General features: G+C 41.7%; 2 protein-coding genes across 4 annotated transcripts; both read right to left on the reverse strand.

Annotated features, from left to right (window-relative positions):
* Nucleotides 1-1,204: 1,204 nt before the first annotated feature.
* Nucleotides 1,205-4,929, reverse strand: znf576.2 (zinc finger protein 576, tandem duplicate 2). 2 transcript variants are annotated; one of them, XM_062399505.1, is made up of 5 exons: nt 4,786-4,929; nt 3,942-4,117; nt 3,731-3,846; nt 3,187-3,330; nt 1,205-2,984 (listed from the first exon to the last, which is right to left on the reverse strand). In XM_062399505.1, the coding sequence occupies exons 2-5, from the start codon at nt 4,084-4,086 to the stop codon at nt 2,142-2,144; spliced, it is 1,248 nt and encodes a 415-aa protein (XP_062255489.1). In that variant the 5' UTR covers nt 4,087-4,117; nt 4,786-4,929; the 3' UTR covers nt 1,205-2,141. The 2 variants fall into 2 exon arrangements, with proteins under 2 accessions (XP_062255489.1, XP_062255490.1); XM_062399506.1 differs by having other exon boundaries at nt 3,942-4,095; nt 4,786-4,921.
* A 1,132-nt stretch (nt 4,930-6,061) lies between these two features.
* On the reverse strand, nt 6,062-16,775 carry LOC133965533 (uncharacterized). Of its 2 annotated transcripts, none has more exons than XM_062400140.1 (9): nt 16,253-16,775; nt 14,274-14,795; nt 10,090-13,715; nt 9,740-10,010; nt 9,203-9,400; nt 9,026-9,118; nt 8,751-8,913; nt 8,304-8,505; nt 6,062-7,732 (listed from the first exon to the last, which is right to left on the reverse strand). In XM_062400140.1, exons 1-9 carry the CDS (start codon nt 16,737-16,739, stop codon nt 6,443-6,445), a joined length of 6,852 nt encoding a protein of 2,283 aa, XP_062256124.1. In that variant the 5' UTR covers nt 16,740-16,775; the 3' UTR covers nt 6,062-6,442. The 2 variants fall into 2 exon arrangements, with proteins under 2 accessions (XP_062256124.1, XP_062256123.1); XM_062400139.1 differs by having other exon boundaries at nt 8,751-8,916.
* Nucleotides 16,776-18,784: the final 2,009 nt, after the last annotated feature.

Here is an 18,784-nt window from a genome sequence, read left to right on the forward strand (position 1 = left end):
GAACATGCATTGGCAAAAAACGTAGTTATTATCAGTTATTTGCGTCTTTATAACTTGATTAAAAGGATACTTCACCCAAAGGGAAAAAAATCACTTATTATCTACTCCTCACAATGCATATGAAGGTCTGGGTGAAAGTGTTTGAGTCAACAAAACAATTAAGGAGTTTCAGGGGTAAACAGCATTGCAGCTCAATCTGATACAATTTCAGTGAATGGTGACATTCTTCAAACAGAAAAAAACGTTAAATCCCTCCATACTGCTCCTGTGGTGTCATCCAAGGGTCTGTAAGCCCTGACCTTCAAATTTGACCCAAAACGGCATGAATACACCATGTTTTTAGCCTAAACACCATGTCTCCAATCCATGCACAAACGTGGCTACAGAAGAGGTCCACAGGGGACATTCAGGCTAAATACATGGTGTATGACGTCGTTTCGAGTCGAGCAGTATTGAGGCATTTCATTTTTTTTTCTATTTTAAGAATGGGTCTCCAGTAACTTTGATTGTGTCGGACGTGGCTGTGACACTGTTTACCCCTGTAAGTCCAAAAGTGTTATGTGGACTCAAATACTTCACCCTCCCCACGTTTGTTGGAAATTCAAACTCGCTCCATACAGTTAATGTTACCATATTTGCAACCAGTGCCACACTGCGCCTTTGAATGTATACCAGAAAGTTAACACATCTTCCGCCGAAAACTAAAAACATACCTCTTCCGACTTTACCTTGAATAATAAAAAAAAAAATACTAACAACTTTGAAACTAACACTTTAGTAGCACTTAAATGGCACTTACTTATAGCACTTTGTAGTTTTGCTTTATTTTGAAGAAATTGTACTTTCTTGATTCTTGTCGTCCTTGGTATGTACCCTCGGGTTTGAATGCACTTATTGTAAGTCGCTTTGGATACAGTACAGTATAAGTCTAGTATTGAATTTGACTATTCTTTTTAGTAAGCTCTCACTACCTTGCTAATGAATATGATGAATAATAGGACATGCAATTCAAAGAGCAAAGAGAGTAACCATAACTCACATTTGTCTCAATTATGCTGTTTGGTAGGAAATAATATTAATATTACACATCAGGCCCATATGATGTGCAGTGTGTGAGTACAAATACTGAGAATACCAAGTCCAATTTTCTGGTTGTGTTTTCTGTTTTGGAAGTGAGTGACAATAAAGACAGAAAGGAACTTCATTTCATCAGCAGCTTCCCTTAGGATAGCATGTTTATTACTTTTTTTTTGCAGTGTCCAGACACATTGCAGTGGGGAGAGAAACAATCCAATCAGCGAATAACATGATATACACACATCCTTATGGGACTCAAAAGTATTACAAAGCAACGAGTTCCATTTCAGAAATGTCTAAGACATGAAGTATTATTCTAATAAGTGAAAAAATAAAGGAGAACCTTTTTACACTGCAAGAAAAATTATGATTACAGGGGATCGTTTCTGCCCACAAGCCAAACACTCCACAATGAATCTGAAGAACTTGGCCAAAATAAAATGTAAGCAGAACGCAATGTTGTTAAAAAAAATATTTTTCAATGAGACTTAATTTAGAGAGGAGCATAATCAAAATATTAAGTGTAAAAAAAAGCACAATATGAACCAGAAGCTGTACATAACATTTCTTTTGACACACATTCAAACATATCATTACTAGGCATCTAATTTGCTTCATAATATGTTCTTACCCAATCGGATTTGAAAAAAGGAGGAAAAAAACATTAAAAACATTTTACCAAAAAGTGAGTTAAACTCAAGACACAGTTATAAATTCACACCACACTCATTTCACGCATAAAAAACTGAAACAAATAATAATAAAAAAAGAATTAATCAGGACTGTTTGTTTTTACAAATAAACTATGTTCTGGGACAAAAGGTGTAATAGATGGTTTTAACAACATTTGGTTAGTCAATTGAGAACATGTCTGTTCGTCCATAGTTTAATCAGCTCATTATCAATACATCAACCCAAAATTTGCTAAAACGTCATTCTCAAAAACATTTCAAAGTCATCTGAAACCATGGTGTGGAGCATCAAATATTCAATATTGAAAAAGGACAATTCCTGGCTAAAATCTTCAAAAACCATACACTTTTTAAAATGTCCCCATAACTCAATTATCTCTTCGCAGCTGGCTCTTCTGGCTTTTCATCCGGGTGGCTTTTTTGGTGAGCTCTCATTGTGCGCTCACGGCCAAAGCTCTTTCCGCAGGTCGGACAGGCAAAGCGCCCGATAGCATGAGCCCTTGACATGTGGGCGTCCAGCTGCTCAGGGCGGGCAAAGCTCTCTTCACATTCGTCACAGGGGTGGGCTTTCCGTGGGGCGTGTTTCTCCTTCTTGTGAGCGCGGAGCTGAATCAAGCTGGAGAACGGGAGGTCACATTCAGGGCAGGGGTGCTGACGCGAGGGGGCTGGCTCTGCTTTAGGTTTCTTCTCCTTTCCTGCAGCTTGGCCTTCATCCTCTGGGGTCTTTTCTTCTTCTTCGGCTTTTGCTGCTGCTTTAGGAGGGCGGCCTCGCTTTGCTAAACGTGGCTTTCCCTTTTCCTCGGGTGGAGGTGCTACCGACTCGGATGTGCTGCTGGCCGTCAACGCTTCCTCGGGTGCTTCTGCCTCATCCTTCTTTTTCTGCTTTCCCTTTTTCTCAGCAACAGCCGGTTCTTCGATTTTGGTGGGCCGTCCGCGTTTCTTGGAGGTTGAACTGCTGCTGTCATTGCATTGCTGACCTTCCGGGTATTTCTCCTGGTGAGCGACCAGCTCGGACTCCTTTTCAAAGCCCTGACCACACTTCTTGCATTGATTGGTTTTCACAGGCTCCTCTGGCTGTTGTGGAGTCTCGACATCTGGGCGGGGGTGCTGGATCAGGCGATGAGTACGCAGAAGTCCAGCACTCCGGAAGGTTTCATTGCAATCTTTACACACCAACTGTTTCTCCGGACACACTTGTCTTCTATGGGTTGTGAGCTGCATAAGTGAGGAGTAAAATTTTAAACACAATCTTTACATAAGTAGAATTAACCTAGAAGGTGTGAAGAATTTGAAAAAGGAACATAGTTTTAATTGTATAAAAGATATTAATTTTACATCCATGTTTTACTCAGTTTTAATATTAGCAGTGATGATGAAGAAATGTTGTGATGAAAAAAAAGATATAAATTATACACACTTCAGAGAAGGTTTTAAAGCTCTCCTTGCAGTGAACACATTTGAAGGGCTTGTCATCCTTGCTGTGAGTTGGCTGGTGGGCCGTCAGTTCTTCAGATGACAGAAATGTGCGATCACACACATAACATGTGAACAATGTGTTTCCCTGTAAAAAAAAAAAGAAAAGAAGAAAAGACATAAATATAGAGCACGGCCAAAAATTAAGTATTCAAAACTAAGAAATGCTCGGGGTATCAAGTTCACTCAGTTCAAGGACAAAGCAGGCAACAGGAGTCATTCTTAATAGTCTACTTTCTTGAATTACAATTATATTAACTGTAAAAGGGACATGGAGGTTGAACAATCACATAATAGGAGAAACTGTAGCTTAAATAATATATATAGTATAATATAGGTGCCAAAATCATTTACAAATGTAAGTGTGTGATAAACACCAATTCAAAGGAGGTATTAATCAGTATATTTAAATTGTTTTAGAAATTTGTGAGTGGCTCAAATTGTCACTGTTTCTTCTGAACTACATGAACTAGCATTGTGGAACTCACCTGCTGAAGCTGCTGCTTATACTCTTCCCGGTGGCTCTTCTTCATGTGCCTCTCCTTTGCTTTGGCACTGCAGAATGTGATGAAGCACTGGAAACACTGCAGGTTTTCATGCTGATCTGGAGGGTGGAGACATATAAAAATTACATGAGGGCTCCACGTGTGATCTTGCACTTGAGTTCAAGAAACATGTTATGGCCACTGTGTAACTTACAGGACTGAACAGCAGGAACAGGGGGTCCATTCAAAGTGATGGGCTTGTACACCACTGCTGGTTTAGCCGGGGGCGCTTCAGGAGGTGGGTCCGGTAGACCCCGGCCCATCACTATCTCCTCTATGTTCAAAATATCAGAGTCCATCCTGGGAGGCTGGCGGGTCACAACAAATTCCCTTTGGTTAAAAAAAAAGATGGAGGTAGAAAGACACAGCAGCAGTTTGATTAACAGCGGGAAACTACACGGGTATAATCCCACAGACGTCGAGATTTACATTAACAAGCAGTTATGTTCAACAGATGATTATATACGAGTAACCCGCAGCACTAGTTAGGGGGCAACAATAACGTGGTTGTTTATAAAGCCACATTTAATCAAAGTGTCGCGGTTTTTAACTGTGAGTTCCTAGCTGGGATCTCTCAAGTTTCAGCTCATCCTGGCTAGCGTACGTTAGGGCCGCTAGCTGTGCTAACTAGCTGCGTGCCAGCTTACGGACATCCGGCCGTGTGTTAGCTGATCTAAAATGTACTACCGACTCTATCTGGTAAATACGTGCGATTTAAACCAAAGACATGTGCACCCGTTTAACGCCTGCACACGCAGCTAAAAAAAATCGTAAAGAAAACAGGCCATCGAGCAGGCTAAAGCTAGCTAGCAGTTAGCGCTAACAACACCAGCTGCCATTCAAAACGGACCAAAGACTTTTTCTCTCACCAAACCAACTTTTAACTTTTAACGCACACACGCATCTCACACAAATAAATACCACGCACGTTAATATCTGTGCGTATTGTCCGCGATTCGTACAACAAGCTAGTAGAAGTGAGTAAACGCCAGCGTTACCTCTGCCCGCTCTTTGAATGTAGTTTGACTGAAGGAGAGTTGACCTCACAGAAGCACAACACACAGAGCGGCTCTCACACTTCCTGGCGCGGTGTGTTTTGATCACAGGACAACTAAGATGGCCGCCGGTCACTCCTCAGTAACAGAGCACGTTCACTGCATGTGAGAGATGCGTGTTCAGAAATAATGAACAAATGTGAATCTGTCGTCCTGCTCCGTGGCTCGCGCAGAGAAGCTAACGATGAAAACAGGAAGAAAACGAAGCATTGCATGGAAGCGAAACACGTGACCTCAACTTCAGACCTTGTTATAAATTAAAATAAATCACGGTTTAAATATGTTAACTTCACCTGTTGATCGCAAGCACTGCGACTGTACAGCTTTACATCGGTGTTCTGGGAGTTGGACTCGGACTCGTCTCAATTTCTATCAACTCTAATTCTATGACTGATCTTCGTCACGTGACCAAATCTAACTTTTTGGGGTTTTCACTATTTTGTCACTGTAGTTATTGGAGTGTATTGGTCCACTGTATTTCCACTTTGAGATAAAATAATATTTTACAGAATTACACAATTTTACATTTAGGAAAAGCACAGGGTTGAATAGGTTTATAAATCAAATATGAATTGTATTTTATTTTATTGTTAGCAGCAAGTAAGCAGAGATGTCTTAATATATAAGGTTTTATTCTACTCAACTATCACTAAATTACATGCCAATATAGGACTTTTATGATTCTCTGTGCATGTTAAATGAAAAAGACAAATTTTAACAAAACGTATTTATTAAGGTAAACCTTAACAAATACATTTATTACTATTATGTAAAATACTGCAGCATTAATTAGGGTTCTGGTAATGTGATCTAGCAATGCATCTTGCATCAATCTTATTATTGTGTCTATTTTTTTATTCCTCATGAAGCTTTTACTGATACACAAACATTTGCAATGGTAGCATCAATATTTTGGGATCAATCCAACCACCCTGATTGTCAATAATGAAAACTATGCCTGAATTCCATCTTGAAGCTTCAGTTTCAGGGTCCGGCTACCGTGTATGCCAGCTCCCTGTCAACCCGCCTTAACTTAGACAGCTGAACATTAGTTCAGAGTCAGTTGATAAGAGTAACTCCTGTTTTTCCCCCCTAGTATGAAAAGTCTACAAACCTATACAGGACCTATTTATAAACATTTTAAGCAAATCAACAATGCATTTATTATTCAAATCTTTTTTATTGTTTAATGGAATTCAAATAAATAATGTTACAATCACAGAGCTAAAATCAATCAAGCTCATCATGGAACGTAAACTGAGTCAGGTTCAAATAAATAGTTAAAAATATCATGGTAATTAAAATTTCAAATTCATTTTGATCTTTTACAGAAAAAGTGTATAGCTATGAGTTCATCTTTTTACATTTCCTTCAGGAGACAAATTCATTTTTACACTTCCTCAATAATATAATAAACCATATCACAAAGCATTTGTTTTTGAAGTTGCAGCACAATAATCTTACAAAAAAACCGACACTGCCAGTGAAAAGCATCATGGGAAAGTTGTAGGACAGCGGACATTAAAGCATTGTTTTTGAATAGCTGAACACAGTTGCATCCTGGAACAGAAAGTCAGATGTTAAAAACAATGGGTAAACACTATTCTTTTCCGAAACTGCCATGGTTGTGGAAATTCAAAAAACAGTTGTGGTTGCGTGATATACAAAGAAAGACGCAGCACTTAAGGCATAGCACTCGAGATGTTCTCTGACAGTCCCCAAAGCGGCACCTGCCCCCTTCTCCCTCCCCAAGCTGCTCTGGCCAGTGGCCCGAACCATCGTACCGCGTGGCTGCATCCGGCAGAGGACATTCCTCCACCGTGGTGGGTTTGGGGGTTTGACTTGTTGAGTGTGTTTTCTCTACAGGGGGTTGGGGGGGAACAGAGTCCTGCGTATCAGAGCCACTGGAGAGGATTAAAGCCTTGGACACCTCCAGTCTGAAGGCCATGAGAGTCAAGGGTGCAGAAGGTGCCTTGTGATCCTGTCTATACAGGAGCCAGGAGTTGACCAAAGCCAGGTCCGTTAGGTACCAGAGCACCGCTTGAGGCCAGCAGGTTGGGGCCGAGGCAGTGAGGGGAATAGGGTAAAGGTTTCGCAAATCTCTGTTGAGAAGAGCCGACATCTGGGCCTTCTCAAAGTTGTCGGTGAGAGAAGCCATGCTCCTCTGGCCATTCCCCGCAGTAGAAAGGATAAAGCCGCAGTGCGATCTGCGTAACATCAGCTTCCCGTCAGAGCTCACAAACTCATCCCCGATCTGTCCTCGTGCTCCCCCCACCCTGCCTGCACCATGAACTCCAGCTACCAGCAGGCGTTCCAGCAATGCTGGGGTGGAGAGTTCCTGTTTGCAAAGAAACACCATACTTCCTTTGGGGACCATTTTTTCTACAGCATCTTCTTTGTCTGAGAGATTCAATTTAAAATCCACATGCAGGAGTAAACCCCCAAATCCAACTAATGTAGTGCAGTAGAGAGACACTTTGTAGTTGTGCAGCTTCCCATTCAAAGGAAGTAGATATTGGTCAACTGCATAATCACCGTCTCTTCTCAGGGACTGGCACCCTGCTTTGAAGCGGCTCAGTAATGGCTGAACCTTCCACATCGGATCAGTCTTTGTTTCGGAAGTGTTCGGATCATTTGTTTTGTCAAGTTGGCTTTCCCCGTCACTTTGCTGAGAAATTACACATTGACTGCTTGGCAGAGTTTTGACTTGCTGTCCATTTAGAAAGTCGACATCGTGCCGTTCTTCCTGAATAATACTGTTGACTGGATCTTTTGCAGCAGATGCAAACTTCAACCTGCAAGTCAGCTCGAGGAAACGTGAAAGTGGCATGGCGTCAGCAACTAAGGGAACCTTTGTCAAGTCCTCCCAGTAGAGCCTTGGACTGGGGAACTGAAAAGAAAAGAGACCAAATATTTAAAAAATGTTGGCGACATTGAATATATAGAAAGCTCGGGTAAGCAAGCCTGGAAAAGCTAGCAAGTGCAAACGACCCTTTAAATATACAACCCATTTGTAAACCTCCCATCAGCCCTCTTACCACATCTTTAACTTTAAAATACACAAGCGTGCACTGCCTGACAACTGCAGGAAGCCCACTTCTGTGACCCGCTCGCTAACTTCTGCTCTTTGTCTGATTTTGATTGGTGTGTGTTTCTTTGGCTTGAGATGACTATGTTCATGCAGAGTGAGAGCATTGGCAGGATGCACGCAGGCAAGCACATCAGTTAGTGGCAGACAGCTACGCTAGCTAGTCAGGTTTACTCCAGTCCTGCGAGGGCCACAGACACATGCAGGCTTTTTTCATTTATTTTTAAAACAACTTCCTTTATTGATGGCTATCAAGATGTGAAGAGGATCTCAACAAATAAGATAAAAGGATGTTTTAGAAAAAACTTTAACAACCCTTCCTTTACCAGAGTCAATCAATAATTAAAGAAGCATTTCAAATAGTAGGACAAACCTTCAAAGTTCCCATTGCAACGTGGATCCCAACGAACTGTGCAACCTCTCTGGCTGTGACGGGGTTCGACATGCTGGATAGTTTATTTGTGCAATTGGCAATTTCTTTCCAGGTATCCCAACCGAAATATTTGGAGAAGTAATCAATAGGCTCCCTGTTCCTGTTTTCATCTCCTGGTGCAAGGAGTTGGTTTGTTGACAAACTGTGGAGGAAAAAGAAAAAACACCCTGAACAAACAGGAGAGCACCACACACAGATAACATATAATGGATTTGCAATGACTACGTAACTGCCAACTTTTTTTCAACATATTAATATCTACAACCCAGAGTTTGCCCATGACTGTAACAGTTAAGACAAACTTGAATGAGAATTCATTCAAATTTTGCACAGTTTGACAGTCAACATGTTTAAGCAGTGTTCTGTGAAGGCCTGTGAATACTGTACCGTAGAGATGTTTGATCTTTGGTCTTGTTCTTGTCAAAATAAGCCATCACTTCAGCTTCAGAGTCAAGCTGAGGCTCAGACAGTTCACCTCGCTCCTCTTCATCAGAGCTCCGGAGGAGAAAGTCACGGAAGTCTGGCGGATGAGGCCACTCAGCATCTGCCTCTGCTGAGAGAATGGTTACTTTACAGAGACTTCAATGTTCAGCAATTTTTGAGAAATAGCTCATTTATAAAGCTATTACAATTGTTTGTGTTATTTTAAACAAAAAACAAACCATGTCCATGTGTGAAGTCGTCGACCCCTGGTTCTGACAACAGCCCTCTCACTCCTATCTCCTGGTAGTCTTGTGTGGCGTGGCTCCCTTCATCTGTTGTTAGCAAGGGGCATTTTTTAATAAAGGTTTTACTAAACTGTTCAATATACTGAGGATATATATCTAGAAATCACTCACATAAAGCAGGATCAGCACTTTGAAGCTCTGTCTGATGTGCAACACTCGATCCCTCCGATGTTAAACTCCCTCTGCTGGTCTGAGTGGCTCCCAGTAGAAGCTCCCTCTCCTCCTCTTTAACAGGGTAGAAGATACACTGTTTGGGGTTGACCTCTGGTGTGATGCAACGGTTGTTTATTGTCTCCTCAGTCTGTATCACTGAAAACACAAAGTCCAGGAGCATGATTCATCCATCTCCGACGAGGCAGAACGCACTGAATTTACCACCACATACGGCGATTGATTATCACCAAACTTCGGGAAAAACACCTATACCATGTAAGTTATATAATTCTATTGATGTTTTTTTTATTATATAATCTATAGTGGAGTTATAAGAACAGGTCATGTCCATGCTGGACGGACCATTTCCGATGAATCCTCTCCCTACTCTCTCATCTTGTTTCCTGTCTCTATCAAATAAAGGCAAAAAAAATTGAAAAAATCAGATTCCTGCAATATTTTTGAAATACTCAAACAGTATGTGCTCATACTTACATGGAGTTGCAGTGTTTTCATTGTCCACTGGCTCCACATTCCATCTGATACGTCTGCTGCCCTGTGAGGCCTGGGCCTCATTCAGCACGAGGCTGCTCTCCTCTTTCACCAGAACGGTCCTGATGTCACGATGGGGATGTTGCTGCACATTTAACCTCGGCCTATTCTGACTGGAGGGTTCAACCAGTATCGGGTCGGAGATATTCTCTTCAACCTTGATCTCCTGGCTCCCAGGCACTTGAAATACATTCGCATTGATGTTTTTCAAACCCTGGAAAGAAAAAAAACTAATTTGGTAAAATAGCAGTTCTTAATTCATTGTGAATGTACAGTGTTTGTTCATATCTAACCTGTCTCTGATTGCTCCTCCTCAGGCACGGCTCTTTGTCAGCAGTCTCTCTCTGTCTGGAGGTGAGGAATTTCTCCAGTGTGACGCCTGGAGACTGGTCAACCTCCCGGTCATGTTCCTCTCCTTCATTCATTACTTCCTCCACACTCGTGGTCACAGACTCCAGCTCAAACACGACTTGCTCTTCAGGAGATTCCTCTAACGCAGGGGGCACGTGAGGCAAACACGCGGCAGGAGCAGCAGCTTTTTCGGCCTCACATTCAGGATTTGTCCCTGGCTGCAAAGTCTTTGTGCCAGTCAAAACTTCATCATGAGTTTCTGAATCAGTGGTGATGGCATGTTTTTCATAAACGACCTGACATTCATCTTGTTCTTTCTCAGATTCTGTTCCTCTGACAGTATCCCCACCTAAAAACGTCTTAGTCATCATCCCCCTTTTTAGATGTCCCCTTCCTCGTCTCCTGCCCCTTGCAGCATTCTTTTTTGCAGCTCCTTTCCCTTCAACTTTTTTTCTCTGGACTAAAATGTCTTCCTCTTCTTCCTTGATCTCCACTTGATGCGTGGAGCACGAAACTGTTTGCCAAGTTAAACACTTTTCCATTTGTGTTTCATCAGCTTGCCCAGGTGCTGTGGGTGTTTCAGTGCTCCCACTCTCAGAATTCCCCTTGGATTCATCTTGGGCAACACTTTCTTGTGACGAAGCTGGGTCGCTTTCATCTTTTTCATTCTGCTCCCCAACAGTGACCAAATCTACCTCGAGAAGTAAATCCTCCTTGACGTCTTCATCCACGTTAGCTTGAACTTCGGAGTCTCGGCTGGGATGCTGCGGCAAGCCTTTTTCTTCCTCTGCTTCATCTGATTCTAAAGGCGCCCCAATCTCAAAATCCTTTGTCCGAGTGGAGGCACTTAAACCGGATTCAGAAGGGAAATTTCTAGGCTTCTCACTGTTTTTCACTTGATCAGATAAAGAACAGTCATGTGGAGAGGTATGAAATTGAACATCTGCTCCTGTTTTACTACCACACTTCTCTCCATCGGCACTCATTTCAACATCTGAGGGAGGAACAGGTAAAGACGGGGATGGAATCAGAGCTGGAAAACAGACACTCCGCTCTCGGTCTTCTAAAGCCAACTCAGTCATCTCAGGCTCAGTATCCCAGTCTGCAGCTGCATTTTTCACCTCAACCATCGTATCACTCTGTTTGGGAAGCTGGTAAAGATCCATCCTGGAGACCCCTTCAAAGATGTTCCCATTGGTGTATGTGAGACTGGGACTCTCTACGGTATGCACCGTCGCCTTGTGCTTCTGAAGGGACGAGAGTTCACTGAATCTCTCCCCGCAGTCCTTACACTCTAGGGCACGTTTGGTACGAGAGGAAGTTATTACTCCCTCGGTTTCTACTTTCGAAGAGGCCTTGCGCTTCCTGGTGGTCTTTGGCTTGGTGGGTAGTGTCTCTGATGGTTGACGGGAAACCTGTAGTGAGGACAACAACGAAAGAGCCTTCTGCTTTTTTTTTGGTCTTCCTCCTTTCTTCTTGTTTTCTGCTGTGAGATTATCCGCCGACTCACTTGTTGGGTGCTTGTTGTCTTGACTCTGTTGGGACATTGTTTGGGCGTCATGAGCTGAATCCTCTTGGGTCTGACTTGATGCCTTTGATGGGTCTAACTTGTAAACTTTCAGCTGGGGTTGTTTGTGACCTTTCAGCAGAACAAGCGGGTCTTGTGTCGTGTGTGGTCCTTGTATTTCTGCTGAAGCTGTGTCTGTATTAACGTCTTCCTTTTTTGCCTGGTTTTTCTTTTTCTTCCCATCCTTTGCTTTCTTGGGCTGATCTTTTCGCATTATTTTCGTTTGTTTTTTCTTTTTAAAAATAGGCAAAGCAGCAGTTTTGTGTTCACTTGCGGGCATCACACCCTCCCTGGCTTGTTCCTTTTGCTTTTTTATTTTATTTTGTTTCGTATGCTCTTTGATTTGCTGCGCCTGTGGTTCCTGGTTTAATGAAGGTGATTTTATTTCCGCTGTCGAAACCAAGTGTCCCTCTTCCCGCTCTGTTTTTCCCTTTCTTCCCTTCTTCTGTGATGATGCTTTTTTTGGTGAGGGATTTGATGTTATCTGTTTTTCCCCTGTTGGCTGATCCTCCTGTGATGGCTTCTTCTGTTTCTTGATTTTCTTTTCTTTGCTCGGTGGACCAAATTTAACAACAAGATGAGTTTTTTTTGTTCTTTGGCGTTTGGCAGGTTTAGCTTCAATTAATAAATCCTCCTTTCTTATGGATCTGAACTGTTCTTGTGTATATCCTTGAAAGATAAACGCCCTGGCGGGCTTTCTTTTCCGCACTTTAACTAGCTCTTGAGCCGACATTACATTAACAGGTAACTCTGAAATCTGTGGCAATTGGGATGGAACCATTTTTGGAGCAGATGCATCCTCAACTCCAGACATCGGTTCCTGACCCGTCTTGGTATCAACTAGCAATTTCTCAGATGATTCTTGTTCTAATGGCTCCTGCACAGGTTTTTCTTGCATCTCTTGTGGTGCACCTCCATCCATCACATTGTGGATTAGATCTAGACTTTCTGTCTGCACTAGTGACTTTGCATGTTCTTTGATGTTTCCTTGAGGCTCACTTGGGGTTTCTGTAAGTGTATCTGATTGAACAAAAGGGCAGGTAGTGACATCCTGTTGCTCTGTTTGAAAAGGTGTCAGCTCCAACTCAACAGTTGACATAAATGTTGGGACTAAGGGGCCGGCCTCCTGCTCATCTATCACAGTCTGACCTGGAATCTTCTCCAGTTCAGTGGTTGGCACAAGAGAGGAAGAAGGGATTTCTTCTGTTGGCAAAGATTTGGATTGTTCCAGCTCCACAGTTGGCATCAGAGCAGGAGTAAGTTCTAATATGAACGTTTGCTCAAGGTTTTGTTTGAGGTCAGAAAACTCATCCTGACAAACCATTTGATTCACTGGGTCAGATTGAAATGTATTAATCTCAGGCTGTTGAAGGATCTGATTCATCACCTCTCCCTCGGGTCTCTCCGTTTGTTCAGACTGAACAAATGTCAGCTCTATACTTTCACCTATGGTCATGTGGGAACCTAGTTCTGAGAAATTAGGGTTTTCCAATTGATCGTCCGGTGTAATAGGTTCCAGTATAATTGTTTGCTCCATTGGATCACATTGGTGGTTTAAAGTGTCCAGTTCAATTAGCTTTGATTCTGACTGTCCTATAAAATCGATTTGAGGGGGACTGACGTTTACTTGTTCTGCCAGATGTGATATTTGCTGCATTTCCAGTGGTGGGACATGAGACGGCACCTGCCCCAATATGACAACTTGGTTCACTTTCTGCACATTTCCTAAAGACTCAATCAATCTGCGAATCTGATCTGTGTCAATATTGGAATCAACTTTTTGCAGAGGTCCAATGGACTCCAGTTGTAATAGTCCTGGTTGGCAAATAGATATCGGAGTTATGATGGGTGTACCTAGCTTCCCTTGCTGCCCAGCTGGTGGTGCATTTCTGGGTGGAGCAGGCAACATATTGTGCTTACTTTTCATGTGATGTTGCCGTGTCTTGGTAGTCTTGAAAACTGCCTTGCATATGGGGCAACAATATCTTACTGTAGAGGCACCTGAAAATAATAAAAGAAAAAAGGTTGTAAGGTTTTGTTGTATACTATGAAATGCAAAACACATTTCCAGCACCCTTATAGTGTGTTCACCACAAATGTCCATTTACTGTGTTACACACGATTTACTAAGAAGATGGAATGGAAGATGTGAACTTAGAAAGATCTAGAGTTCATGTCTGAAAATGGCTTATGTAAGTTAAGCCTCACATTTACTAAGTATTTCTAAGTGCAACAATACAGAAAGGATGGGGATATCAAGAGCTTTGTAACAGTTAGGGAATCAGTAACGTTATAAGATTCATCCAGGGAAAGACTTGGATACTTGCGCTATATTTCATGGATCTATTCAATTGCTCCAAACCACTATGTGAACCTCATGTTTACACTGGAGGATTCATCCTTACCGAGAAATGTTTGTTGGACATTAACTGAAATCCCCAAATGTTGGGATATTTTAGTCTGGAACAAGGTGGTGGACTTGTAGTAGACCACAAAAAGTGTGTTGCCTTTTCAATGTGTAAAATGACAGGATATTTTTAATATAAAATGTTTTCTCACCATCCTTTTTCTTCACTCGTGCCTTAGCTGCTTTAGCTGCGGCAAGGTGCTCATCCAGCTCCGCTCCCTCTGGCAGGTGTGACACCATATGTTTCTGCAGAGTTTTGGACATGGGGAAAGATTTGCCACATTCCTTGCAGACATACGGCTTTTCTCCAGTGTGTTTGCGTCGGTGATACTTGAGCAATGTAAACGTTTTGCAAGGTTTGCCACAGTCAGTGCAGGCATAGCCGTCCTGGCCAAAATGAATTTTTTTATGAATGGTGAGCTCAGATGACTTTTTAAAGGCCACGCCGCAGATCTGACACTTGAAGGGTTTCTTCTCGATGTGGGCTTTCTGGTGAACCATGAGCTCTGTGGAGTTTGTGAAATGGCGGTCACAAACGTAACAGGCGAAAAGGGCGTTCCTTAGTATGCACTGCTCATATTCTGCTGGATGGCTCGTCTTCAGATGGCGCTCTTTGCTCTTGTGGTCACTGAAGATTATGTGGCACTCAATGCACTGCAGGGAGAGCTGTGATGCTGGAAGGAAACAGGAGACAGAGTTAAAAATGTGGCACACACAAGTACATGAAGTATAAGCATCTTCTATAGAACAAAAAATGCAATCCAACAGTAACAATATAGTGCTATATTTTCATTTACTGTCGCACACAGGAAGTCAGAATCTGTGCATTGGAGCTTTAAAAAGGGAAAAACAGCCAGGACCAAAACTGGATCTTAGGGCAGATACTAACTACAAATATATGAGAGTTTAAAAAAAGGATAATTATATTTTAGTGGATTGTTTTCAAAACGTATAACACAAACATCTTTCATATTTTTGATGAATTAAGATAAAAATGAGCAGGACATTTTTAGCGCTCTCTGGTGGTCCAAGAGATACAGTGCAGTATGTGCATATAAATATATCAGTTAGAAGCTAATATTGGTATACTGTATATATAGGCAACATTATTAGTCTCTAACTTGCAGTGTTTTGTTTGGCTCCTGCGGAGCACCAGAAGCTATTCATTCATTCATTTAGTTTAATACTACATATATACTACATGAAATAACACTGGATATTGTTTCCAGTGTAATTTTAAATAGCGTATTACAATAGTATTATTATAGTATTACAAAACAAGAGACAGGGTTTTAAAACAATGCGATCTTGTGAGTAAGTATTTACACTGTAAACAGTCAGTGTATAATCTTCACAGTGATGTTTGTGCAGTAGATATTTTAAAGTATGTAATATTGTATACTAAATCTAAAATCAATCAATATAATGCCGTAGAAATCACAATAACCCATTGGCAACTGAACAAAAATTAAAGATGCTGAAAAAATGTATCACAACATATTTCTCTTTGTGTTGACAGCATGTTGTACTGTAAACTGGGATTTTTTATTAAAAACTGAATCTCCAAACTAGTTAGTATAGCTGCTTTCAATTATGTACTGAACTCTTAAGTACTGAACTTTACCGTTGGCGCTGTATGTGAGAATGCAAGTTACATTTTCAGGTACTAATTCTGCCAGCAACCCTCCTGAAATGTCATGTCTGATGAAGCCCATGTGAGAATGGAGCAGGAAAATTCACAGCGAGAAAGTGAACGCTTGGTGACAAAAATTGAAGAATACAATAACCTCAGGATAAAAAGAAGTGCCACACACGTAGAGGCAGACGAAGGTGTCAATTTGGCAAGACTTTTAGCAAAAAGGGCCAATGCCGGTTTTGATGTGCTGTAAACAAAATCCCTTTGATTTCCCTAGCAGAATTTATGTGTCATATCCTGCCTCCTGCATTCTCTACTCAGATGCCCCTCCACGCCTGAATGCTCTGCACATGTCTCTATTGTTGTTACTTTTGAGAGTGGCTGACCAGAGTTCATGTCTCAAAACGGCGTATGACTCCTGTACCTTTAGTCCAAAATTCAATGTCACAATCAAACACCAGGCAGATCCGCACACATACAGTACAAAGTACTCACATGTAAGAGGCATGACCAGTGGTTTGGACATGTCCATTTTCAGAGGATCAATCATAGCCTTCTTGGAAGGAACATATTTCCTCCCGTCACGTACAACTTTATCCTGTCTCTTTGCCTTTGGCCCAACACACAGAGGATTTGTGTTTGTGTCACATTTTGTGGGTGCACGTGTCTTTAGAGCAGAGTCCATCTCCATCCCTCCAGGCTTTTCTGAGGTCTCACTCAGCTGCTGAGCAGCAGTCTCGTTCTCCACTGCCTGCACGACTGCCACAGTGGCAGGGGTTTCTGGAGTTTGCACCCCCGCCTCATTTTCCTGTGGTGGGATAACTGTGTCAGTCTCAACCGGCGCCTCAGATGCAGCTCCCTCCTCTTGTGCATGTTGTTCATTGAGTGCTGGCTGAGCCTCTGTGCCTGTGTCCAGTGGTTGATCTCTGGGTGCTGTGGTGTCAGGGGTTGGCCCACTGTTTGCCCGGGTAGGACTCTGCATCGCTCCTGTCCTCTCAAATTGTTCATATGTTTCAATAAAAGCAGTTCCTATAGAAAAACACAAATTACTTTTAATTACACCACAGTAAACCACAACTAAAACAGGCTTCTTTTTAAGGGAAAGGCATCTTCCCACAAGTAAAAAGCGGTGAGCTACATCTTTGTTTATCTGCGAGGCGACAGCTGGGGAAGCAGAGGATGAATGGGTTCACAACATTTGTATGACAAAGGAAGACTGAGGGACATTGAAGGCAGCCGGTGGAGGCTGTGACCCAATTCAGCAATATACTCTCTGTGAATAAAATGCCGGCAGAGACTTGTAGCATGCAAACATGTTCAAAACACGCTATTAGCATGCCCGATTAGCCTAAATTCACCGGTTTGCGGTCAAATCTGGCTGGAAACCTTCAGCATTTCCGACTGAAAGCTCCTAAAAAAACACTCTTCTCCTAAGCCCGGAAGTAAACACGCCCTCGGGAGTGTGTGTGTGTGGATACAGAGGGCTGTAGATGTGAGGATATACAGAGGGATGTAGATGTGAGGATACCTGAGCTGCTCCGTCCGCACCAACATCTCCGCGTCGCACAAAGCTCAGCACTGCTGCAGACAGCGTGACGTCAGAGCTGACGACACGCGCGAGGGAATCATGGGAGTTGTATTGTTGTTGTTTCCAGGTCAATCCTTAATAGGATTTTGTGCTCGACTGAAACTATACCACTCTTTATAATAATAATAATAATAATAATAATAATAATTATAATTCAACTGATAATTATAATAACAATAAAAAATACCCCAAATTACAAGAAGAAAAATAATTGTTGCACTAAAATTGTTTTCAGGCTACTTCTATCCTGACTGCAATATTTAATATAATATTCAGCAATAAAGCTTTGATTCCAAACATGTTTTTGTTGTTTCTGCAGAAATCGATATGAGACAAACTGTACGGATATCACAGGAAGGTGTGGTAAGCATAGGGTTGCAAAATTCCGGGAATATTAAAGCTGGAAACCTTACCAATTAACGGGAATTAATGGGAATAAACTGGAAATTGTTAGGGTAATTTATACTAACTGTATTTACCTTGTCATATGCAGACATAAATATAAACATTTTGTTTTGTCATAGGCGGATTTGAGCCCTGAGTAAACTTTAGGCACTTGACTATATGCTTCTGCATATTTGTGTCATTCTTAACATAGATCTTTGCACAGTCTTTGCAAATGTACACAGCCTTTCCTTCTACATTGGCTGGGGTGAAATGTCTCCACACATGAGATAGTGCACGTGGCAATGTTCTGTAGAATAAGATGAGAAAAAAGCGTGTAATAAAAACTAAAGCAATGCCAGAGATAAAAAATAGTTGGCCAATTGGAATCGTCTTTACAAATATTTTACATTGACGGATAAATGAATAGAAATAGGCTAGATGAACAGATGAACAATCCTGAAGCATGCTTATATATTTTCCGCAGTAATATCATCAAAACTTACCTGACTAGTCCTGCACACTACAGCAGGCCTCAATAGCTCTGCTGTAGTGTGAAGGATGCTGGGAATTGTCTGTGCATATGATGGAGAAATGCACAGTGGAGGGTTGAAATTCAATGTGCAGCGTGTGTTGCATTCCATACATCTTTAAAATAGAGTTACCTCTCAAAATTCCCAAATTTCCAGATTACTCTTGAATATCGTGACAATTATTTAAAATAAGAAATATATGTCTAAAATAATTTAAAGGTTATGAGGGGAACCTTGAAAACGGCTTGGGGCTAGAAACTGCCAGTAGTTTTCCCCTGTGAATGTGTGTTAAAGTAGATGTAGAAGAGCGGTTGAGCCCAGAAGGCCCAAACCGGCAGAATTAATAATGAAAATAATAAATAAAACAAAAGAGCGAAAAACAAATACTTTGTAATAAGAAAAATAAATTGGCATATTAACCAAAATAACAGTCAGATTTACCACATTCGCTGGTTTAGAAACAATTTCTTAGGAGAGCTCTAGACATACACACACAGAAGTACTACTCACGCAGTAGGTGGG

Source organism: Platichthys flesus, chromosome 11 (genome assembly GCF_949316205.1).
Source record: "Platichthys flesus chromosome 11, fPlaFle2.1, whole genome shotgun sequence".
Classification (NCBI taxonomy): Eukaryota; Metazoa; Chordata; class Actinopteri; order Pleuronectiformes; family Pleuronectidae; genus Platichthys; species Platichthys flesus.

Excerpts from the sequence above, each read along its gene's own strand:
- znf576.2 (XM_062399505.1), bottom strand. The coding sequence starts at position 4,086 with ATGGACTCTGATATTTTGAACATAGAGGAGATAGTGATGGGCCGGGGT. Across the intron at positions 3,331-3,730 it reads ATAAGCAGCAGCTTCAGCAG|GGAAACACATTGTTCACATG; the intron begins GTGAGTTCCACA and ends TTTTTTTTACAG. Across the intron at positions 2,985-3,186 it reads GCTTTAAAACCTTCTCTGAA|CTCACAACCCATAGAAGACA; the intron begins GTGTGTATAATT and ends TCACTTATGCAG.
- LOC133965533 (XM_062400139.1), bottom strand. The coding sequence starts at position 16,739 with ATGCAGAGTCCTACCCGGGCAAACAGTGGGCCAACCCCTGACACCACA. Across the intron at positions 9,119-9,202 it reads AAGTGCTGATCCTGCTTTAT|ATGAAGGGAGCCACGCCACA; the intron begins GTGAGTGATTTC and ends TGCTAACAACAG. Across the intron at positions 7,733-8,303 it reads TTGCAATGGGAACTTTGAAG|TTCCCCAGTCCAAGGCTCTA; the intron begins GTTTGTCCTACT and ends TTTTCTTTTCAG.